General features: G+C 41.0%; 2 protein-coding genes across 3 annotated transcripts in view; both read right to left on the bottom strand.

The window, feature by feature from the left end:
* The window catches only part of cyfip1 (cytoplasmic FMR1 interacting protein 1), a 33,291-nt gene extending 22,606 nt beyond the window's left edge, over positions 1-10,685 (bottom strand). Inside the window, exons 1-3 of one of the 2 annotated variants that reach the window (XM_047586228.1) lie at positions 10,455-10,685; positions 2,130-2,250; positions 491-580 (exon numbers count right to left, since the gene is read on the bottom strand). In XM_047586228.1, the coding sequence (XP_047442184.1) occupies positions 491-580; positions 2,130-2,246 (207 nt within the window). In that variant the 5' untranslated portion in view covers positions 2,247-2,250; positions 10,455-10,685. The remainder of the gene's footprint in view (positions 1-490; positions 581-2,129; positions 2,251-10,454) is intronic. The other variant, XM_047586229.1, reaches the window with a different exon arrangement.
* Positions 10,686-14,328: 3,643 nt separating this feature from the next.
* Positions 14,329-24,078, bottom strand: tubgcp5 (tubulin, gamma complex associated protein 5). The gene is made up of 23 exons (XM_047586903.1): positions 23,933-24,078; positions 23,764-23,817; positions 21,985-22,093; positions 21,774-21,870; positions 21,609-21,688; positions 21,366-21,501; positions 21,136-21,253; positions 20,922-21,011; positions 20,633-20,726; positions 20,288-20,540; positions 19,787-19,989; positions 19,565-19,680; positions 19,205-19,473; positions 18,890-19,088; positions 18,114-18,302; positions 17,841-18,023; positions 17,657-17,741; positions 17,454-17,574; positions 16,894-17,045; positions 15,482-15,607; positions 15,112-15,200; positions 14,902-15,002; positions 14,329-14,770 (listed from the first exon to the last, which is right to left on the bottom strand). Exons 1-23 carry the CDS (start codon positions 24,064-24,066, stop codon positions 14,724-14,726), a joined length of 3,045 nt encoding a protein of 1,014 aa, XP_047442859.1. The 5' UTR covers positions 24,067-24,078; the 3' UTR covers positions 14,329-14,723.
* Positions 24,079-24,881: the final 803 nt, after the last annotated feature.

Here is a 24,881-nt window from a genome sequence, read left to right as displayed (position 1 = left end):
CTAAAGCAATAAACAAAACCACTCACTCATTCAGTTAAAAAAAAAAAACAACAATAAAATTCCAAACTAGCACATTTTCAGCCTTATATCAAAACATATATATCAGAACAAAAGATAAGTAACTGCACTTCTTTTGTGACCGTGTATTCCCAGTGGGTAACAGGGAAGTGCGTCAGTGCTTTCAAGCCCTGCATCCACACAAAGTGGTGTTTGATTCAGACCCCGAGTAATTATCCCTCACTAATTAGACACAAAGGCCTGCATCTCCTATCCCATCTCCAAAGCATCCGTTTCTGGGCTTTGATCCCAATGCCTGCTGGATGAAACCAAATGTTCCCTCACCAGCTACTGACCCCATTTTGGTAGATTTTAGATTTCTCTACAAGTCATTGTGGAAGACAGAGCGAGAGATCTAGCACCTAGAACACAGCACTGATGTAGCACTAATATAACGGAGTCATTTATCAGAGGTGCGACAGCCCCACTGTACCATGCTAGAGTGGACGGTGGCCTGCTCGATGTATCTGGCGATGCCGGTGACGAAGGCATTTCTGTCCTCGAAGTTGGTGTTGAAGTTGGGCTGTGGGAAGGTGGAGAACAAAATTTTTTTACATCAGTACAGATATCAGGCAAATGCACAATATTCAGAAATGCTCACATTCATTTCATGAGTGACATTTTTCCCAATCAGGATCCCAATCAATTTAACATCCACCTACCGATTCATGTTATATTTCTTGTCTCCTTAACTTCACATAGAAACAACTTATATAATAATTGGTCAAAAAGTCTTCGGCGACATGTCAATGGACCCTGACTCTAACATAAGGACCCATTATTTTATAGAATTAAACCCAAAGCTACAGTAGATTACAAACCTTGTGTCTACCTTGTTTTTATTCTATTCTCCTAGCAGACACACACACTCCCAGTCTTTTTATTAGAACTGCAATAATTTCTGTATTTTTCATCCACGTACCCCACAGATGTAACTTGTCATGATGCTATTTTATGTAACTAAAGCAGTGGTTCCCAAGCTAGGTTCCGCGCCCTACCCAGAGATCACATGGTTCACACCAAAACTTAGCCTCACCATGAGTTTTCAGTTTTATTCTGGCACAGTGCCTGAACTCCAGCATGTGGTGTTTGATCACAATAAAAAAAAAAAAAAAAAGATATTGTCAGGTTGGCGCAGTCAATGGAGTTCGTCTACCAACGGAATAACTACCCTACCGACCCTCTCCAAACTAACATCACTATTCAGTCAGAAGTAGGGTGGGTCTTAAAAAGTATGGTTGAGAGCCAGCTGCCGCTGAAGCTGCATTCAAGACAACCTGGGAAATATGAGCCTTAAGTTGTCAAACTCAGAAATTACTGCTTCTACAATAAAAAATAGCTGCAGCACATATTTTAATGTTCAACGAACGGTGACAATATACTAGACTTTCTTTTTTGCTCTGAGTTAACCTGTAACATGAACACTATGATACTGGAAGTCTGAAATTTCCGAGATGGAAGACAGAATTTCTGAGTTGTTATGAAGGCATCATTTAAAGTTGTTGTCGGAAAGAGACTACATTTCTGAAGCTGGGAGAATGTGTCCTAACTGCAAACAAAGGACTTAAATAACAAAAACAACTAATATTAATTTAGAGTCAGAATAAAATCTACAGTTGTTTTTGGTTTTCAGAAAAAAAAGTTCAGGCTGCATAGGGTGGGGGGGGGCCTGTTTTTCTTAGATACAAGTAGGGGGGCCCCAAGGAAAAAAGGTTGGCAACCACTGTACTAGATAATACTTATTTTTCATTTTAATTTGAATCTTATTTTACCTTTTTTTTTACTTTGGTTTTTAAGACTGTTTCTTTTACGTGCAACTGAGCTACTGTGGCCAAGTAGGTTCCCTCGCGAATCATCAAAGTTCATTCTCTATATAGTGCACACAGTGTTTACATCTGCACGCGTATTCGGATGTAACGCCTCACGCTTCGTAATATTATCACAAAAATTAGAACCTGTGTATCTAAAGCATTAGAGGAAGAGGAAGAGGAAGAGGAAGTCTGCATAGATGAGTCCTTGTTCAGTGGCCAAATCATACAGTCAATGGACCAAATGAAGCCATCGCCACTGACCTGGTACATGACCGAGGAGGGGAGGGGCTCGATGCATGGCTGCTGATCCGGGAGCGGCAGCTCCTCCAGCAGGTCCACGTTGGACAGGGCGTCCTCCAAAGTCACCGCGGACGTCATGCTGCTGGAAAAGTCAGAGAGGGGTCCTATTTACAACTTTAGTCCACAAATGCAGAAGCTACTAGACCGCTGCTCACAGTGAAATGTAATTTCTGCTTTTATGCACAAACTGAATAACTCCACTCATTTCAGAAACAGAACATACAAGACTTAAAGACCTGCAAGAGGCTACCATTCTGTTTTTAAGGAAGTACGATGAAGGCATTTGACTCCGAACCACAAACATGAGTCTCGCAGTGGTGCAAGAGGAAACGTGATGGGATCACCTCGGTCATTAGCATTCGAACCTTGAGTGCACTTACACAGACTCGTGTCTTTATGTTAATTTAAACCAAAGTGGTGGTCCAACCAAAAGTCTCATCTTCACATGAAGAAGAACACTAGAGGTTTATTTTGGGGAGGAGGGGTCTCGGGTGTCAGGTATAAACCTGTCCGGCCTCAGCCTGGAGGCAGCAGCAGAGCAGAGGATGGGTCTGTGAAGCGAAGCTGAACATTATCTCACAAACGCAACACATTAAGGCGATACAGCTGCTGACGGAGCTATTTTAGATCTTAACAATTCATATGAAGGAGTTTAACCGCATGTTTAGGTTCCCCTTCGTGCGAGCAGCTATCAGACTGACACTACACTTCCTGCTCACATAGCTTAAATAGTTTCAACCAACAAGGTTAGTGCACTGACTCCTGCACACTTTCCAATCGATCTGGAAACTGCTCACTGTTTTTACACGTAGCTCACGATGAGTACTGAATTAGACAGAGGTGTGGCGTGCTTTGCTTTGCATTCTCACTCTGCTGCTGACCATCGGACGTCACAGACACCGAACAATCAAAAAACCCATTGCAATCAGATTTGACAGTGAGTCAAAGAATCGGACTGAACAGCAACACAAAAGCCTGGCGGTGACAGCCTGCACCGGATCAGGGTCAGAGGGGTTCGCTGACCTGAGAGTGTGGCACAAAGAGCCGAGGATTCATACGCGAATGAAACTGAATGATGACGCTGCATTTTAAGGACGTTCCAGTCCTTTGTGTCTCTGTCTGTCCTTACACAACGTTCACTGATGAGACTGCTTGGAGGATCTATGGGTGAAATCACTTCAATCTACAGAGAAAAATAAATAAATAAAAAGTTGCCATGGCGGTTCAAGGACGTGGATAGTGGGCTGACTCGTGTGATACGTGGTTTCAACCACGAATAGACCCCGTTGATCTCATCTCTCTACTGGCAGAAATATAAATGCAGTTTTTCAATGTAAACGAGAAACTGCCATGTCTGACTTAAATTTTTGTTGTTGTTGTTGTGTTTATACGTTGTGAAATGCAAACAGAAGAATGCTTAAATGCAGGCCAAGACAAGCACAAAGATATCTAGAAAGCACGCGCTCTGCAGCGACCGTCAGCGGCATCAGATTTCAAAAAGCAGCTGCGCCTCAGATGCACGGTGAGTTAGTGGGTTGAAATTGTACCTTTAAGAATTCCCTGCATTAATCAGATTGCACACAATATTGTTCCCAGAAACACAGTTTTTTCAATATATCTATCATTCAGCTTAGATTAGATTCATACTGAATATATCCTCAATATACACTGAATATGTGAAGATGGAACAGATAAGTTCTTGATTAGAAAAAGGAAGTCTGATTTCACTTCAAATGACACGTAAATGTTTTTTTCTGTTTGTCTGTTTTAAAAAAAAACACACCACATTCGTGACAACTTGATTAATTATATCATAAATGCAGAAACAATTCAAGTCAGTCTTTATTCTAGTACAGTGAATCTGAAATGACACAATAACTGAGGTTCGTCTTTAGCAATTAACTACATTTGACTGGGTTTGTAGTGGAAGTTAAAGCAGTTCAAATCCTCTTTAGCTAATATAGATGTTTCCTCAATTCTTATTTGAATACAAGTTTTGCAACATGTTGTTTAGATTTCATTATGAGACGTATTTCAACTGATTCATCTGAAGAAAGAATACATCTGCAAGTAACTGGGTGTTCAACCAATACAACCAATCGGAGATATTTCGTTGTAAACAAATTCAACTCCACTGGGCTCAGATGACGTTTTGCTGTTACTCATCAGTTCCACACAGGGCGGTTCCCGACCGACTTAAAACCGACGATTAAGGCTGAATGTATCCCTCTGAGTCATTGTTTCATTTCAGATCAAACTAAAAAAAGAATTATTTGCCCCACTACATACAATCACTGGCCGTTTTTTTAGGTACACCTGTTCAATTGCTTGTTAACACAAATAGCGAATCAACCAATCACATGGCTGCAGTTCAGTGCATTTAGGCTTGTAGAGGTGATCAAGGCAACTTGCTGAAGTCGAAACCGAGCATCAGAATGGGGAAGAAAGGGGATTTAAGTGACTTTGAACGTGATGTGGTTGTTGGTGCCAGACGGGCTGGTCTGAGTATTTCAGAAACTGCTGATCTACTGGGATTTTCACGCACAACCATCTCTAGGGTTTAAAGAGAATGGTCAACAACAGGAACTCAAATAACCACTGGTTACAACCAAGAATACCATCTCTGAACGCACAACACGTTCAACCTTGAAGAAGATGGGCCACAGCAGCAGAAGACCACACCGGGTCCCACTTCCGTCAGCTAAAAACAGGAAACTGAGACTACAGTTCACAGACTCACCAACACTGAACAATAGAAGATTGGAAAAATGTTGCCTGGTCTGACGATTCTCGATTTCAGCTGTGACATTCAGATGTCAGGGTCAGAATTTAAACAATATGAAAGCATGGATCCATCCTGCCTTGTATCAATGGTTCAGGCTGGTGGTGGTGGTGTAATGGTGTGGGGGATATTTTCTCGGCACACTTTGTGCCCCTTAGTACAAACTGAGCATGGTTTAAATGCCACAGCCTACCTGAGTATTGTTGCTGACCATGTCCATCCCTTTATGACCACATTGGACCATCTTCTGACGGCTACTTCCAGCAAGATAATGCACCATGTCACAAAGCTCATATCATCTCAAACTGGTTTCTGGAACATGACAGTGAGTTCACTGTACTCCAATGGCCTCCACAGTCACCAGATCTCAATCCAATAGAACATCACCTTTGGGATGTGTTGAACGGGAGGTTCTCATCATAGATGTTCAGCTCCTGTGTGATGCTATTATGTCAGTATGGACCAAAACCTCTGAGGAATGTCTCCAACACCTTGTTGAAGAATTAAGACAGTTCTAAAGTCAAAAGGGGGTCCAAACTTTTGCTAGCAAAGTGTACCTAATAAAGTGGTCGGTGAGTGTACATTCTGTATTCTAAGCAATGTAAGAATGGTGTGAATATTTTTCACGTTAAGCCTCCTAAAAATGGACAAAAAAAAAAAAAAAAAAAAAAAAAAACAACCAAAGCCATTCACCCGGTGAATGACTAAAAATTGATGCGGTCAGTTTCAGTTTTTCAAAAAGGAAGTCTGATGGGAATAGATATGTAAAGCAGTAGCCAAAACGTGTCTCCTAAGACTTTTTTAAACTTAACTTGAAAAGGTTGAGAAAGCAGTGCCTCGGATTACATATACATCATCAAAATCAGTCAAAAGGGGGAAGTCAGAACCGAAGACTGAGAGCACATGATGCATGACCAGGACACTTATGAGCAGGGAAAAAAAGCAAAACAAAAAATCTCTCACAAAAGAAATATGATTTTTATTCTTACCAAGTGCTCATTTAATAAAATAGATATAAAGTAGAAAGTATAGCTCCTGTTTTGCCCGCTGGTTAACTTGAAACCAAGACCATTATTAGAAAAAGGAAGCTCTGCACCTTCTGCTTAGTGCTCAGTTCCTGCTGAGACTACAGAGCTGTCTCCTCTTATTACCGAGAGACACATTACAAAAGTCGTCGTTCCTCTGTAACATAAATGAATGTTCCGCATTCATTTACCATGCCGGGCGATTCCATTCACTGCTGAAGTTGCACACCATGTGTTTGCAAGGCTCTTGTGTGATTACACAATAAGAAGCTTAAACCAGCCTCAAGCAGGTAACCTCGGCGTGTCAAGCAGATGGCGACCACAAGGGAATCAAGTACGCAGCAGCAGTAATAGTTCACTTAGCAAGTTCAGAAATCCCGCAAACAAGAGCAGATAAAAACAAACACCAAAGTGACAAAGTGTGAAGTAACACAACACGTGGTGCTCAGATGATGTGTAAGACCACATCCCTGTTACCTCTTCTGTCCAGCACAGCGTAAAGCCAGCCAAGACAATGTGACTAGCCCAGCAGATCGTTGATGGAGCACAGTCCGTTCCCAACTGAGAGGCTCCACACCAACTTTCCCTCAGAAAAACTTGGTTGGCAGGTACGTTGGTCTGGCTTTCAGGCCAGGGGTCTATACCCAGGAACCCCAACCAGAGGTAGCTGTAGCCCAAGGGCAATGGATGGATATAAACAACTATATGGCTCAAAGTAAAGGATAAACAGCTGTATAAACAGCTGGCCAACCACTATGTTTGAATGAAAGACTAAATGGTTGAAACATTTAGTAACCAAAAACTATTGAATAAACGATTAAAAGAACTAAAAATAAATAAATCAAACCTTTGAATGGTTCCTACTGAAAAAGTTGAAAGCGTGAAAAACATGGCTGAGACGTATAATTAAAATGACAGATGGATGGTAGAAATAGCTCAACAGTGACTGGCAATTAACCAGTTAGCTACAAATCATTAAACGGTCAGATATACAGCAAATGTTGGACAAACAACTGAAATAATCAAAAAGTTCAATTAAGGTATTGAACAGGTTGAGTGAGCACACGGCAGCGGTGTCGGTTCAATTCCTGTCTGCACTCTTTGCTGCATATCATACTATCCCTCTTTCAACCCTCAAAAGATTTCTGACATTTCAGTGAAGTGCTTTGTAAGTTATTCCATATCTCATAATTCTCTTAAATTCTTATCCGGTGAGACTTCACTTTGAGGAAGATGGACTTCACATGAACTTGAACAAAATGCAAAAAAGTGTTTCCCAAGCCGCAACCTCCGCATCTGAATAATGAAGCCCATGCAGAAGTGCAAAAAACTGCAGTTCATCGAGTGGCCACTTGAGGCTTCAAAAGGGAGCAAATCCCCATAGACACCGATGTTAAAAAGTTCAAATTTACAGTAAACATGTTAAACATGTTTAACATTAAACATGTTTACAGCCTGGTACAAGAAAAGGTTTTGGTCTCAGTTGTTTATTTCACTATTCATGACAACTGTACGGGGGGTGATTTTTTTCTACCTCATTCATTTATTTTTTATTAAGGTTTAAAATCCTGCATAATTAAGGGCATTTCCGCTTTGCGTGACTGGTGGTGGCCAAAGCTAACAGGTAGCGATATTTCCACTGCACTTTTGCGAAAAACCTTTATGTCGATACATCTGATAAACCACCTCATGAGAGCGTCTAAGTGTTTTAGTGATATTTGAGAGTTTTTTTTCCGCCTACATTTCCCCCAAATGTAGGCGTTTCCATTACCATTTTTTTATTGTGATATTTAGGTTTTGCGCATTTCTAGCGGTAATGTAAGCGCAGCAAATGGCACCATCAAATAAAGGCATAAAAAGTGCAAGAACAGAGTGATAAAAGTAATGAACAAAGAGCTGTTATAGTGTCCCAGGGTGAAAAAGACAAATATGGACCCTGTGTGGTTTCTTTTTTTCCATTCGTGTGGGCGCCCGTTACGAACACGATGATGTCATAGCCTCACCCTTCGCCCCTGTAGCCCCCGACATCTCACAACATCATCAGTGGTGTACTACAGGTTTGTGACGGTGCTGTATCAGATATTGACCCTTGTTGGGTGGCTAGGCCCAATATATACTGTTGCTTCGCCACAGATGAGCTAAAAAAGATTACGGACTGTCGGTTTGTATACGCCGTGCAGGGCTGATGTATGTGCCGCGCCTCTTCTTTTTTTGTCCGAGTTCTGTAGCAGAAACAGCGCCACACATAGGCCTGGGATACGTACTACAGCCTTTCTACAACTAGATGCGGTTTTGCAATGGATCGATCTTTACGGGGAAATTCTCGACACGGCGCCAAAGAAAACTGGAGTGACAAAGATCGCTTTGGTACGTGTTAACGTGGCCTAAGTTGTATTCATGAACACATGAATACTCAAACATCTTTTTAGAAAGAAACCCCCTGATGAAACAGTAAAGACATACTGGAGCTCATGGGGCAGTGTTGTAGCGACCCACCAGACAAAGCAGCTGATATAGATCGACCACAAAATTGTTCTCTAAGACACACAAGGCTGCTGAGGTGCAGGACATATTAAAAACAGATACGTCAAAGCGTCTGACACTATATGCATGGCGGGATGCCCCTGCAAGTAATTAAAAACAAGTGAAAAATATGTGGAGGGGAGGTTGATCATTCATGGGAGGTGACCTTTTAAGGCATTTACCGTATGCAAACGGTAGTCATGCAAGGTCACTGTTGCCTAAAAAGGGAAACGTTAATCTGTGTAAGGGGATGACTTGTAATGTTAAAGTGCCTAGAACGGCAGATGAAAAGATAAAACGTTTGACACTTCGACGAACAAACACCAGACGTTCACACTCAGATCTTTTTCGCAGCTAAAATCAGACAGGAAGCCACATAAACATTACCCCTCACAGGAGGAGAAATGGATGCAAAAGCAAGAATCCTGCAGCGTTCACCACGGACATTTCCTCAGACATGGCAACGGCATAAACCTCTAAGAAAAACTATCTAAAACTCACTTTGTGCGACTTCCAGCAACCATCTAGTTGCATCAAGCAGTACCAGCTCGAAGGAAGTTAGATGAAGGTGTGAAGACACAACTCGGCTCCGTTTGCAGGGTACCTAACCACAGTTACCACTTATCAATGCAAATGAATCTCTTATGTTTCTTCACGTCTCCAAAACATCAGTGTTTTAACACGCAACTAAATCCAGATAACTTTCAAGCCTATGACACCTGGATTTATTTATTTATTTATTTTTGTCTTTAGCGTTTATTCTGTTAGCTTCCAGGCCATTATACCTAGAAGAAGTTTTTTAATTCAAGCTGAATAAGTAAAACAGACAATGTCTTTAAAAGACCAACAAAAGTCAAAGTTAGTTAAGCATTTTAAGAGCTGTAACAAAACTTCATCCTCATAAAGGTTTAACAAATTATCAATACAATACAGTAACCAGAAACAGAAACCCAACAAGTTTCAGTGGTTTAACCCACCGCAGCACAATTATTCAGTTGCGGCGTTATCCTCATTTAGCTTCATGCCATCCTTTAAGAAGAAACTGAACAAGAGAGAAAAAAATAACCCCACCGCTTTTACCAACATAACAGCAGATGTGGTTTAACCTCATCACCTTCCTCCCTGCACTCGTATCTTCTCGGCTAACTCTGATAAGAGACGCACTAAATAAAAAAATAAACATTTAACATCAACCACGCTGTTTTCGGTCCCACTTTATAAAGAAGATATTTACGCAGCTGCTGACTGTGCTGGTATTTACAGCGTAAGGCAGGGCCGTGAATGCCACACCGGGACAGTGGGGATTACAGTCGGGTTCCTGAACGCAGCAGCTGTGCTCCTGGCTGCCGCAGACATTCCCAGTGTAACAAACAGAAGAGTTAAATAAAAGTAAAAGAAGAAAATATTCAACAATTGACACCAGCTGACAATTCGCCGGACTGTTTTGGGGTAGCCCAAATAACTTTGCCCCCTTTTTTTTTAATAACAACTTTGTCCTTCTGCGGCTATCACACCTGGTGGACTCCATACTCCTTGTGGATACTTTTTTAAAAATAGTAATAAACCACTTCAGCAGATTCCCAGAGCGGTATAAACGTTTGATGAAAGTGATTATTATTTGATGAGAAAGAGTCTAGCCTCGAACATGTATCTTCTGTAATGGTAGTAGTCCTTATATCCCTGCTCCGTACCGTGGCCTGAGATTAGTCACAGCTCGGGCCTGTGAGCCAGGAAAATGGCTTTGCGTTGCAACAAGCTGTTAAACTCTTCGGGCTAATTATTGAGAAGTCCGACTTAACCAGGGGTCCGTTTTTAAAGGAAGACTTCAACAAAGACCCCGAGGAAAAATACACCCAAAAGCCATGCAACACAACTTTTTTTTTCCCCCAACCGTGGGCGAGTTGGCTGGAAATACACAGTCTGAAACTAACTTCGCGTCCAATCATTTCTACTCACCCGGAGTTGTTGGTTCGCAGGGAAAAGTTGTGCGTTTATAGAACAGACTACAGCCCCATGTAGCCGGGATGCCGATCCTAGCCGCGGCCCCGGGAGTCCCGGTTTATTTTATTTTTTTCTTTCCGTCGTCGGCTAAAGAAATCTTTCCTCGGTCGGTGTTATTATCATGGGCGGGGGAGAGAAGTCGAGCAGGGAGTTCCTGTCCCTCAAACAGGGAAACTCAACAGGAAACTGTACTGAGCTCACAGCTGCGGTGCCACCCTCCTCCACCAGGGCAGGACGGCGCAGCCCCACAGCCACAACCAGGAATCAATGTACAGTAGCTACCTGAGGGTATGGAGGCCAATTAGTGCCACAAACATTTACAGAAACCTGGAGACAAAACCAATTCTGTCTTTTTCTTAATTATTGCTGAACTGAAACACACATTTTTTTTGTTTTTGTTTTGTGTGTGTGTTTTTTGTTTGTTTGTTTGTTTTTTTGGTTGTATTTTTTATAATTACATTTTTTATTGGAGTTTTTACTTTTTACATGACAATTTTACAACGCTGCTTAATCTTAACAAGCAGGGCTTTTATACATAAATGAAAAATATCAAAAAAATATAACAAGGTGAGAACAACTTTGAAAGAAAAAAACAAATGAATAAAATAAAATAAAATAAAATACCAGAGGAAGGTAAACTAGCTATCATCCTGCTAACTGGCAGTGATAGTAATGTAAGACCAAAATGGTTCCCAAACTGGTACCATCCCTGTTATCTACGGTACATTTGTACGTAAGCAGTCTTTATCATCACATTCACCCACTCTTTAAACTGTGGGCATTAGGGGTTTTACAGTGTTTAAGAATATTTTCCATAAAAAATAACGGTAACACTTTCTCTGAAGGTTGTATTTATAATGCCCTATGAACGCACTCATAATATTTTATAAGGTGTCAAAGTGTTAAAATTGGCATTATTACCATCTATACATATTCACAAGTCGTCATAACCAACTTCATGATTCATTATGACAACTGGTTATGAATGATTATAATTTTAATCTGAATAGTGTATTATAAATATGTCAATATCTGCCTAGTCACTTGTTAATTTTATGATGCATCATAACTACTTTGCTTTGCTAAATATGTTAGTGATGTATAATGAGTTTTGACTTCGCCAATAGTGCTTTATATCTGTAGCTAAAAGTATATGTAATAAAGTTATAATAATTTATACATCTCCCTACAGCACACAGTTATAAACAGCTATGCAATATCAGTGTTATTTGTCAAGTAAAGTGACAAGAATATGACACTATTATTAACAGACATGGCATCTTTACCCCATATACACAATATTATAAATGACTATGTTAATGTCATAGGTGTTATTTGTCAGCTTTAGGTAAAGTAGTGCAAATGAGGTGTTGTTATAAATAGATATAAGACTATTATAAACAAATATGAGTCACAATAACCACGGTGTGTTCCTATACTATGTCATGGTGGTTATCATTGGAACAAAACTCACAATGCCACTGAAATCTATCTTGGGTCATTATGGAATTTTCCATATGCATGCCAGTCTTACAAATGATGTGATGCAGGCATAAAACCTGCGTAAAATCATATAACAGTAAATAGGCCAATGGCCCAACAGTAGCCACCAAGTGACCTAATTATTGAAATTTGTAAAACACCCAACTTCCCCCTAATCAAAAATATACCTACTTAGCCTCATGTACTTTTTTAGACTTTTAACTACACTAATATACAAAACACACACATACAAAGGTGGAAAAAAGTTTTGTACACCCTTAAAATTTTATATAATCTCAACTATTATCATGAGATATTTGTGGAAAACTCTTTTTTTGCATTTAAAAAGGTATGACTGCATTAGACAGACACAAACATATACAAATTATATTTATTTTGTTTATCGGTTACAATAAAAACTAACAAAACTAAATTTAAGGCAGTTCCATCATGTCAGTTCTTAACATTGTAGGTATCAAAGTCAACAAATAACAGAGAATGTGTTCAAAACTGAAAATAAATAAACCATCACATCTTCATATTAATATTCAGTACTCCTTCCATTAGCACACGATAGAGCTCTAATCCTGGCTGGCTGAGCCTTTCACACTGTTGAGGAGTAACCGTGTCCCATTCTTTTTTCAATGGGGCTCATGTCCAGGGACTGAGCTGGCCACTCTAAGACCTGGATACTGTGCTCCTGCAGCCAAGTTCTACATTATCTTGTTGAAAGATCTTGTTTGGACCTTGACGGAAAAGTGCATGTACAGAAGGGAGCATGTTGGTTTGGAGAATGGCTCAATATTTGCTTGAGCCATGGACTCATCTGACCACAGAATCTTCTTCCAATTCCTGACTGTCCACTTCTTGTGTGCTTGGGCCCAGGGACGCCGGGCTAACTTCTGTCACTCATTAATCAGGGGCCTCTCGACAGCCTTGTAGGACCTTAAGCCACGATCTAATCCGGATCAGTATGCGGCCATTTCTTGCTGAAGAAACCCTTGGACGCTCAGATCTTGGTTTGTTTTCCAAGCTGTTGGTTCGTCTGTATTTCTGCAGAGTGTATCCAACTGCTGAAGGACTGCATATGCACTTCCTGGTGATCTGGCGGCAGCTGTTCTCTTCCTGGCTGAGAAGCTGTATCTTAAGGCGTGTTTCCTGCGTTAGGTTCCTTGTTTTAGCCATTTTTGTCTCTGAAGCACTTTCAAATTTACTGGCTTTAAATAGACACAAAGTACAGCAACAGAAAAATATGTGTCTTTTAATAAAAAGCACAGCCTTCATTAGTGGATCACTGGTACCTTTTTTTTTTTTTTTTTTTTTTCATTTTGGCATTACAACAAATACCAAAAGGGGGTTATCTAGTGTTTGTCATTTAGTGTTATCAATAAATACTGGTTATCGGGTTCTTTATTTCTTTTGTCAATGAATAATAGTAATAATAAATAATGTAATTAAAAACATAGTAAAAGCGTAAAATAATGGACAAGTAAAAGACTCAAAAAACTGAAGTGGCACATATGCAATTACTTTGAGTAACATATATATCACAACAAACAATAGTAGTAATATCTCCTGCTTTTTTTCAAATGCATCCATGCATGTCAGTTATTTTATTGTTTCATGGGAAGTCATGGGATATTACTGGCAATAAAATGGGTGAAAGATAACATCCATGCTAGCAAACACAACCAGTCTTTGAGATAAGAGCAAAAAGCTGAGGAAACTGCAGGTAAACTATTTTGACAAAACTAAAACATAAATAAATAATAACAAAAACAAAAACATAAACATAATAATGAACCAGGGCCCTCTTGTTGCCTGGAAGACAATAGTGTTAAGCCTCTTAAAGACCCTACTGAACTCATAGAGGAATTAAGGTTAATAGGATAAGTCTAATCCTTATCTTAAACCATTCATAGTGAAAGGAAAAAAGAAAATGTTGTCTGGAATCAGTAAAATCCAGGTTGTTTTACCTACAGCATCAATTAAATTAGATAGTAATGAGGTTCAATGAGGTCTCAACATATCACTTTTCAAAGGCCATAAATTTAAACTTTGTGTTGTATAACTGTGGTTTATATTGCATTTCATGTTGCATTTTAACCAGTGCAGTTGTAATTTTAAAAAAATCGTTAATAATTCATATATATATATATATATACACACACACACAAATATTCTTATACCAAAAACTAGTGCCTAAACCTTTATCACATTATCTCTCTGGATTGTACAAATGAGTAAAGTTAATGTATTTAGTTTTCTTCATGGGAGCAAAATGCAATATGATGAGAATAAAAAATAAAAATCATGAGCTGATATTCAAGGCTGCATATCAGTCCAGTCTAGTGAAATTAGTTTAGTTTATTACACTTTCACCAGTATTATTTAACGTTTGGCATTTTAATTTTACTGAGCAGCAACATGACGTACACCTACATCACCGTGAAAGATTTATTGTGCTTCATATAGACATTATTAACAATGTTCATGAAAATCATCTTTACAAAATGTTACATTTAAATTAAGAAGCTGATGTTTGTTCACAAGTAGCTTGTTTATATACACAACACTCACAAGTCCATCTCCAACAGTCAGAGCAGTCATAGTGACTTCATAAATTTCACATCATGAAGAACAATGATAGCAGTCAGAGAAAAAAGACAGTAACGACACTGAGAACCTAACAGTGGAGCTCAGTCTATTGTCCCCAAACACTGACACATGGATGGATGTTCCTCAGCACTGTTCAAAACCCGCCATCAGAGAGAGAGCCAGAGACTCCACTGTTGAGAGAGGACAGACAAGGAAAAGTTGCACCTTAATGAGTCCCAAAAATGCACTGGCAGGAACAGCTGAAATTAAACACGTCAGTAACTGGAAATCAATGAGATGTGTGAATTCACCAAGTACTCACAGTGAGGAAAGGAGCCACGACAAACCGCCTTATTGAGTATTGTCACGAGGAACATGTGGCAGTTTTTGAAATCAGACTCCATTTTATCAATAGACTCGATCCTGAAATTGCAGATAAATATAATATTTAGCTACAAACTTGCCTGTCAGGAAAATTACAGCATAGATCAGATGGAAGGTGCCATCAGACCGATAGTGTTACAGCTCTTACTTCCAGGCTCCAAATCCAGCTTGCCATCGGTCTGAGAAGATGAGGACCAGGTTGAGAACTTTCATTATCGCCTCCTTCACAAAACTGACCTGAGAAAACCCAAGCGCAGTCGTAAATACACGCAGAAGTACACTCTGTCTCCACTGGAAATACAGTAAGATAATGGTACACCATGACGAAGGACGTTCACAGATGACTGATGCATATTCATTTTAATCAGCCCTAATTGTAAAATGTCATTTTCCGCCGTGGTCACAGTGAAGCTTCGGCTAAGGAAAAACTGAAACTGGAGCTGGTAGACATGCTAGACTCAAGTACATGATCTCGGTCTGAATTTAAGTTAATCCAATTCCCTGTGCGTGTCGTTTACCTTCTCCCTCAGCAAGCAACGGTCGTGGATGGTTGCCAAATATCTGTAATGGATCTTGATCAGCTGGTCCAAGTCCTTTGCTTCTTGTACTTGGTGCTGAAACTCCAGGCCTGTGCTGTGCAGAATCTGCCGAGGAACAACGGGCACAGGTTTAAGACTGCATGTGTGATTTAATTTGAAAGTAAAAAAGGGCAGTAATGGGCTTATCAACACCACTATTACATTTCATTTCTATAGCCACACATGGTTCTATATGGTCCAGTACAATACATACATTTTATTTTATGCTTTTCATTTGAAGATAAGGATATGCATAAGTGAACTGATTAAATATTAGTAAATACATTTTGTCCTCAACAAGTGTAACAATAAGTAACAACTTTTCACAACCCCGTCACCTGGTTTATTACGGTCGACACGGGCCAAACGGATGACAACGACCCAACACGTCTCAATACGAGAAAACAGCTTCAAGTACAGAAACGATGCAAAATCACAAACGCAAACACAAGTCTAAACGAAGTAGGAACGTGGTGCAAACGAAAAAACGTGCTGCAAAAAACAAAAAAAGATGCGTCATCATGAAACGCCCTGCAAATAGAGAAACGATGCAAACCAAGAAACGATCTGCAAACGGAAAACGCTGCATTACTGGTCACTACAAACGGAAATTCTCCAAACCTGCTCCAAACTGCTATTTGATTATATTTATATATTATGTTTATATCACTGCTGCACATTACGTGACGTGTATTTTATAGTATTTAACACCAGACGTAAGATAAGCCTGCTAAATAAGATAAAATGATTAGAGACTGATATAAAACACCCGTTATCACAGACTTCCATACCTTGCAACGCTGCAGAGTAGGTGTTATGTCTGTTAATGAAGGTAGTGAAGAGTATTAATACTCATCTCAATAACAATAATAATCTACAAGCAAATGTGCAGCCTTGTAACGTCTGGTGTAAAATACAATAAAATAAACGTCACGTAATGTGGAGCAGTGATATAAATATAATCAAATAAAAGTCAGATTACCGTTCACGCCGTATTTTCATGCCAGTGTTTTCGAGTTGTGTTTGAGTTTGTGATTTTGCATCGTTTCTGTACTTGAAGCCGTTTTCTTGAATTGAGACGCATTGGGTCGTTGCCGTCCGTTTGGCCCGGAGATACCGAAGTGAGAATTAAATAGTGTGACAGACTCACTCCTTCTATGTATAATCCAAAAGTCATTGTAAAGTCACTGCTACTAAACAATCTCCCTGTCGGGATTAGTTCATTTTTTTCTGATTTCAGGACTCAGATGCTTTACTTTCCGGTCAGTATGATGATGATTGTTTATTTCTACGACTAACATCTGATCCTTTACTTCCACAACATGTCACAGTGTTTGTCTGATTCCCCTCACCCTGGTCATGATGTAGTTGTGAAGGCTGTTGACGAAGTGCATCAGTTTAACCCGCAGCAGGCACATCCTGTGAATCTGTTGATTTATCGGCTCTTTGACCTTTACTTCCTCGGCCTGAGCTCCCTCCAGTTTCTTGGTGACATCCGTGAAATCTGGGAAAAACAAATATACATCGGAGAGCCGACATTCATGCATCATCAACAGCTGATCTGTTCTCACATGCATTGATCAAAAGATCTTTAATTTGATGTCCTAATCCACTCCATTACACAACTGTTAAGAGGAGTGTAACTGTAATAACCGTAATATATTCTCTCTTTATCTGTTAGTTTGGTGCATGAATTGTAAGGTAATGGGAAACCTGTCAGTTTTCTAGACCATTAGCTAAAATGTCAGTAATTCGTACTGTGTCTGATCAATAGTCCAAAACCCCCAAATCATTTTGCAGTGACAGAAAAAAGAGAAAGTTATCACGTTGAGGCACAATTTTGGTATTACATACATCAGATAATTAATAAAGTCTTCATTCTGATCATTTTATGTCTGATCTAAGCTCGTACCGCTGAATCGAAGAGTGTCCAAGCTGTATTTGGCCCATTTGATCTGCAGCAATAGGAGAAACACTTGATTGTAGATCTTCTGACACTCTGAGCTGATCACAATGTCAACAGGCCAAGGAACCTGCGAACAGTCAAACAAGTAAATGTGACTGTTTCAGCTTCAACAATGTTCATTCATCTAGATTTAGTTTTTGTTTTTTTACCTTGTAACCCAGCGTAAGAACTTCCAGATTATTTACAGGGTGTTTTTTCCTGGAGGGGTCGATTGTCTCCAAAAAGATTGACAACCTATAAATTTAACCACGTTGCAATCATGTGAATATGAATGATCCACAGTTTTCAAACCACATCCTCAATCTTTCTCTGACTAATAAAGACATGTAGTACCTGCTACTGTCCTCTGGGTAGCGCTGTCCAACTGCCTCCTGCAGCTGCACATTGAGAAAGGACAGCTGCTGCCAGCTCTCCTTCTCCTGCACCTTGTCGAAGATGGCCGTGTAAAAATCGTACATGGTGTCTCCAGCTTCCAGCAAGAAGTAGTTCCTCATAGCTTGGAGATATTCCAGGAGCCTGTGGACGCACCAAGCAGCTCAAATTCTCAGTGTCCTCCAACAGATAAAAAGCGATTACGAGTCCTCAGTGATTCAACCCCATGCTTACTTGTAGTCTTTTTTCAGAGTCTTCATCAGGTTCCCGCAGCACTCGATGTACCTCCTCTCGATGTGGGGGTAGAGGCAGGAGCGCAGGGTGAGCTCAAATGTCTGGCAGGTGACGGACTGAGACGAGCGGTCCACGTTGAAATCACCGCCGGAGAAACGCTCGTGGAAGTCGCTCTGCTCCAAGTAGAGCCTGAGGGGAGAGCAGAGTAAGCTTCGGATTAAAAAAAAAAAAAAAATGTCTGGATTCACCCAGCCAGGTCTGGGATCAATCAATATAATAATTAAATAATAATTAAAACTAGTTTTTATCCACATACGGTAGCCGCACTGAACACACAGCATAAAACAGTGTTATATGCAACATCTACATAGAACTTGTTGAATGTACTTAATTTTGGTCAGCATCTAAAATCTTCACACAATCGCAAACATATACAAGAAAGAAAGAAAAAATAGCTGGTTTCAGTTAGCATATAAATGCCAAACAATGTAAATAACAATGTGCAATTCCAACCTGACATGAATGTACACCTGACATTGGATGAGAGTGTGTTTTATTCATTCAACTTTGCTTTACTTACTTTTATAGCTAAATTTTACGCTGTACTTTATAGACTTTGTATGTAGCACTGACGGGTTGAGCTTGGCTACTTTGTTGTTTCCACAACAATGAGAATAAAGGCATTCATTCATTAATTCATTCATTCATTCATTCTCTCTGGCTGTACTCCAGTGGTCTGAGGACTGACTTGACATTTTAAGGTTGTTACTGCTTACCTGGCGAAGTTTATGGCCAACAACGGATCGTGGACGTCGTCGATCTCCAGATGCTGCGCCACGATGGACTGCATCTTTATGAGGCTCCTCTTAGTGGCCTGTTGCTCGCTCACTGTGTCAGTTGGAGACGCTTCCTGGCTGCAGAGGCGCGACTGCACCGACTCTAGAAACAGCGTGTACAAACTCTTCCTCTCTGCATCTGCAACACAATGTTTTGTTGACAAAGTTCCCGTAACAACGTTAACAAGTTTATGTTTGCAGATCCAAATAAAAAAAAAAAGAAAAAAAAAAAGCAGCACCCGAGTAAACACTGACCTCTGGAGGATTTCTCTGACTTCTCAGCGTCCTTGCAGTCTAGATTTCTGAGCAGCTGCATGGACTTTCCAGCCATGATAATCTGCTTGAGGACGGGTTTGAGGAAAGACACCATGGTGAGCTGCCTGTTACTGGAGCCCTGATCCCCTCCCGAGCTCCCGCTGGCTGCATCGTTCAGCTTCTCCTCGTTGTCCACCGTCTCTGACACACTGTACAGCGTGTAGGTGGCGTACCAGAAGTCCCTGTGGTTTACTGGTACATCCTTGTTCCTGGACAACAAAAAGACAAAAAATCCCAGTTTGAAAAATGTTAAAATAAAATTCTTGTTAAGAAATCTACATAATCTACATATCTACAAACCTTTGGATAATGAACTCTCTGGCGGGGTCAAACAGGTGGCCGTGAACGATCCATTCATCCACAATCTCTAAATATGGCCGGACTGTCTCTGTCCACAGAGAAAATAACAGCGCCACCTGGCGAGAAAAAACAAAAACAAAACAATCACAGACAGAAGTTTGTTTCCTCGTAAGCATCCATACATTTTGCATTGTGTGTAGATTTACAAAACGGAGCACACACCGCTTGCTCTGAGGCTTCCCCGACGCTGTCATACTCAATGATCGCCTTGTAGAGGGTGTTGAGCAAGTGAGAGGCCCGCACGACATTCGGGGTGGCGGGCGGGACTTCGGCGACTCCCGTGCAGAAAACTTTGTGCAGGACCTTGATCTGAGCTAAGTGGGGGCTGAGTCGCTCCAGAACTGCAGACAGGGTCACCGTCTCATCTGCCATAGAGGACGACCCATTAATCAAGGACTGAGGTACCGCAGAATGTGTAGTCACACATCATTTCATTTGGACATTACATTTTAATGTAACTAGGTACGACTACGCAAATCCAGACTACACAGAGTTAGCTTTAGGTAATCTGAAATGTTCCACTATTCATTGAAGTAGTAGTAAAGCATAAAGTAACAGCTGCCATTTCTTCTCTTTCAGTCTTTGTTCAAATCACCGTCACTGAGCATCAGCTGCATCCAGAATTATCCCTGATGTCTGCTCCTTAAACATGCTTGCACTTGCCATTGTTTATGAGCTCTCTCTCAATAGTGGTCAGCTCCTCTTTGAAGCTGGTGAAGTACTTGTTGAGTGCCCACACAAAAGCCTGGTAGGTCCTGAAGGGAGGCTCGGAGCCCTTCTTGGAGCCATGGGAGGAACTGGAGCCTGGCGGGCAAGGCTCCGAGCTGTACCCCGTCACCTCGTCTATGAACCTCTGAAGCCTGAACACCGCCTGCCCATACACAGCGATGTGCTCCAGTACGGAGCGCAGGCAGTTCTGCAGCACAAAGAAAGGAAAGAACTGTTTTAACCAGATAACAGAGGCGGCATTTATTGCCATATAATGCGGGTTTTAGATTTTGAACTCACGCTGGTCAGATGTGTTACCACCACGTTGTTCCTCACCGACACTTTTCCATCGTGGTGTTGGAAAATAAAGTGTTTCTTAACCCCAGAGAGAAGCCTGCAACATAACAATCACACAGCTCAGCTTCATGGTAACGCAAAGTAAAGGTGTTAATATGAGGCTGGTTTCTTCAGTATGACTGAATGAAATGTTTGCTGATCTTCAGGATTATAAAACTTGTGATGAAAACTGATTTCTTGGTAGGTTTGAACAAAGGGCACAGTCGCACACAGCAGTATCACTACGTCTTACCACAAAGTCTCCCTTATTACTTGGGTCTCTGAGACAAAGGCCTTTTCTTCTGGCAGGTACAATGGATCAGTGTTGTACAAGTGCTGATCCCTGAAAAGAGAGATATAGAGTATATACATTACAACCCACCTCAAGTCAGAAATGCGTTGGTTTGTATAATATTCCAATGAATTCCACTACGTTCTAAAGGAATTTACCACCGTTGGGGTCTTACCAAACGTTGAGTAAGTTGGAGTGTAAATGCAAGCTGTGAGGAAAACGAGGAGCATGAGACACCCAGTACGGAGTCACCACATGTTGTTCAAGCCAAGCCCGGGCGTCCGGTTCACCCACTGGAAAAGAAGAGATTCACAAACGGCTTCAATGCAAAAACACAGCTGTTTATTTGTCTTGTTATTCTCTAACGATGAAGGCTTCCACAGGCTGTTTTCCACTGTTTTGCACCTGTCCATGTGACTGGAACAGTCTTCTTGTTGTTGTCCGGGTCGTCCTGGGGGGTTCGGTCCACCTGGATCCCAGAGTCCTCCCGGCTGATTGGCTGCTGACTGTCTTCGTCCTCGCTCTCCTCCTCAGACCACTCCTACAAAGCAGTTGAGGCTGATTACCAGGACGCTGGGGAGAACTTAATATGTGTAGTGCTGCATGTGTGGATTTTCACATCCATAAACGGTGGTGATGTTTACTCACAGGGGTATCTGGGTACGGCCCCATGTCTATGTCTTCGCCCTCCATCAGATACTTAGCCCAGTCAAAGTTGTCCTCTGGTTCTTCACAGACACAAGTAAATAGCTCTTGAGTATAATCTATATTTTTTAAGTTTAAACTTTAATAAACAGTGAATCAATAACTCACCAGCCTCCTTCACCCTGGGTCTCTCAGTAAAGTTTGTATTTGAGGGGGACCCCGACAAAAAGAGCAGCAATGACAGTATGCTGTAGTGTGCATCAGTCTTATAAAAAAAAAAAAAAAGGAGAGTTAGGGGTCATGGGTCAGGAAGAAACATCCCAATCGATACTGGTGTTAGCCCACAGAGAATTTCCTGTCTGCCAGATCTGTGCCATACCTTTGTTCCATCTGTATTCTGTAAAGGCGAATTCAGAAATTCTTCAGTCAGCCTCATCCAGCTTCCTGCTTTACTCAGGTCTGAGTGGACCATGAGCTTTTCATAGATTCTGTAAAAGATTAAAAATCAAGCGCAACGTCACACAGAAGCTATAAATGTGTCTAAAGCAAGTGGGACAATAAAAGGAAAAACAAGACTCCCACTGTCTTCTCTATTTAATTCAACCATAAAAGAATCTGGGGACAATAAATGAAAATTGCAGTTTTATGAGAAGGTCTGAAGTTTTAATGTTGACACAATTTTAACGCAGATCTACACAGTAGATTCGTTTATGTCTATGTTTGATGTTTTAAATAACATAATTTTTCTGTGAATATCTTGCGTGTTGATTGTCGATGTTGTCTGTAGCTGACTATCTTAAATACTCCTCAGAGAGAGCGGTTATCTAAACATGGGTGCAATGTGACAGGAAATCGATTAACGCCAACAGACTGATGGAGGCTTGTAAGTCAAAGGTGATATCAAGTCAACTACTTCCCTTCCATACCAATTTACAGCAACATACTACAGCTTTACTCATAGAAACTGGGGATACAGTGTGTAACTAACATTAAGTGTGGGTGGCAACAGTAGATGGCAGTAATGCATGATGGCATAAGAAGTATTGCAATCACAGAATAAAGAGGTTTTCTTGGAGGTCTACAACTGATCCAAATGCAGCAAACTTCTAAACAATGTCAATGTCAAGGCAGAAGGTGCATTTAGACAAGAACATCCACTCAATGAACGTCAACAGATGACACAAGGCAGCACTGAGACAAATAAATAATAAATAAATAAATGGCAATGCATGGAGAGATATGGTTACATGCCAAGGAACCCCAGTGCACCACCACGGCATTATAGACTTAAAGGGATTTCTTTTCTGGAGGAATTGAATTAGCATCTTTGCAGGCCCTGAGCAGAAACCCAAAATGAACTGGGGCACAATGATCTGGCTAAGGGGTAATATAGGTGCTGATCACATACACCATCTTTTAGAGGAATATTAGATAGAATGATCTTAATGTTGGTTATCACTATATCATTCAAACTTTATTCAGGACTCAGTGAAGGCCATTAGTAAAAAAAACAGACAGACATACAATAGATGAATAAATATGATAGATACAGTGGTTGACAATAGTTAAAAAAAAGTTCATTTATATATAGATTTGAACGCCAGTGGTTTCAGTGTCAACGAGAACTTGATGACGATGCATGGTTTGCCAGAGTCTATACAGAAATCTGTACATGAGGTTCCTAAACCCTAAGCACAGGTGGTGGACAGGTGGACACACCAACTCTGACAAGCAGGTGACTTGCACTACCCCATCGTGGCACCTTCAGTAACAGCCTCATACCATCATTATATACAAACAGAAAGTACAAAAAGCCTTAAATAGTATAGTTTTCACAGATGGTGAGTACATACTAAATTTACAAATCAGTATATTGGCTTGTGCATACGTCATATGGTACAAATGTCCCTATCATCAGACAGGTCGTCAGTAATGTGTTTGACCTCTGTACATATTTTAAGGACTGAACAGTAGCTTCTAAAGAATATGCCACTGATGTTGTGGCTCTGTAAACAGGAAACGTCCCCTGTTTTGTGTTTCCTGTCTTGCTGTTTTGCATTTCTTCCTCAGACCCTATTAGCACAGCAAGGACTCTCTACGGTTGTCCGTGTAAATGACAATGAAGTGAAGATGCACGTAGCATCAAAAACTCACTCACCCACTTATGCTCCGTTGAACTTTATGACTGTCGACGTCCAAAAAACGATGAAACCTGCGCCAGAAAAGAGACCACTGATTAAGTCGGTTATTAGCATCATCGTCTGTGGCTAGCTAACAGTTACTTCCAATTTAGCAACTGACAAGCTAGCTCACACCCTCTCACTCACCTGAAATTTGACCACGCAAATTTCAGCGCCAGCTGGAAATTTTGGTCGTCCTCGTCCTCGACCCCGCTGATACATTTTATCAACTTCTTGGTTTCCTTCTCTGTCTCCTTTTCGAAGGTGCTCCAGTGTGCCATGTTGATGCTGCTGCAGTTAGCCTGGCTCTAGCGTCACATGTAGCATGTATCAGCCTCGCTGCCAGTCTTTTACAAACGAAAATGTTAAAACAACCAAAAACTGTGTTGAAGACATAAAGTCGTTTATTTGAAAAACAGGACGGCTAAAGATATTTTCTCCATTGATTCATTCAGTACCGCGCAGCGTCTGCCTCCCAAAACAAACGAGGAAATAGCGCGCATGCGCGATACCATAATAAACGTTGTCGCTTTTTAGCTTCATATTTCACAACACGGATGCTTCAGACTAGCAGTTTATGCAGTGAAAAAGTTCAAACCCCGGAGCTTAGCGCCCACCGTCCGGTTAACAAAACATTATTCATCTTGGTCTCCTGGTTTTCATATGTTATCTCCCATAATTCTTTGCGCCACAGCAGGGTTACGATAGGTGGTGGCTGTTGGAGCGTCTCCTCTTGACTTGTAGAGTCTTTGACATGTCCAATTTAGGGACGCCCCTCCTCCTTCACGCGGCGTACAACTTAGATCACGGTTAACACAGAGAAGCCGAGAAAATGTCCAGTATCTTCTTTATAGACGCTTTCTAATGTCCACTTCACGGAGCCTTCACAGACTTGCTATGTGTGGACAGGAAGGACACATTTTCTCGTCGATGGGGCGTGGCTAACCCCCGCCGCGCGCGCACGCAGACACTACACAAATTTCTCTCTCTCCCACACACACACACACGCACACAACTTTAGTGTAGAGACTACATCGCCTCACAAAACGCCGCGCCGACCCGTCAGAGCAGCAGCAGCAGCAGCAGCTATCCAGCC

The sequence above is a fragment of the Mugil cephalus genome, chromosome 6 (assembly GCF_022458985.1).
Source record: "Mugil cephalus isolate CIBA_MC_2020 chromosome 6, CIBA_Mcephalus_1.1, whole genome shotgun sequence".
NCBI lineage: Eukaryota > Metazoa > Chordata > Actinopteri > Mugiliformes > Mugilidae > Mugil > Mugil cephalus.
Note: the sequence above shows the minus strand (reverse complement) of the source record. Positions and strands in the feature narration are given on the sequence as shown.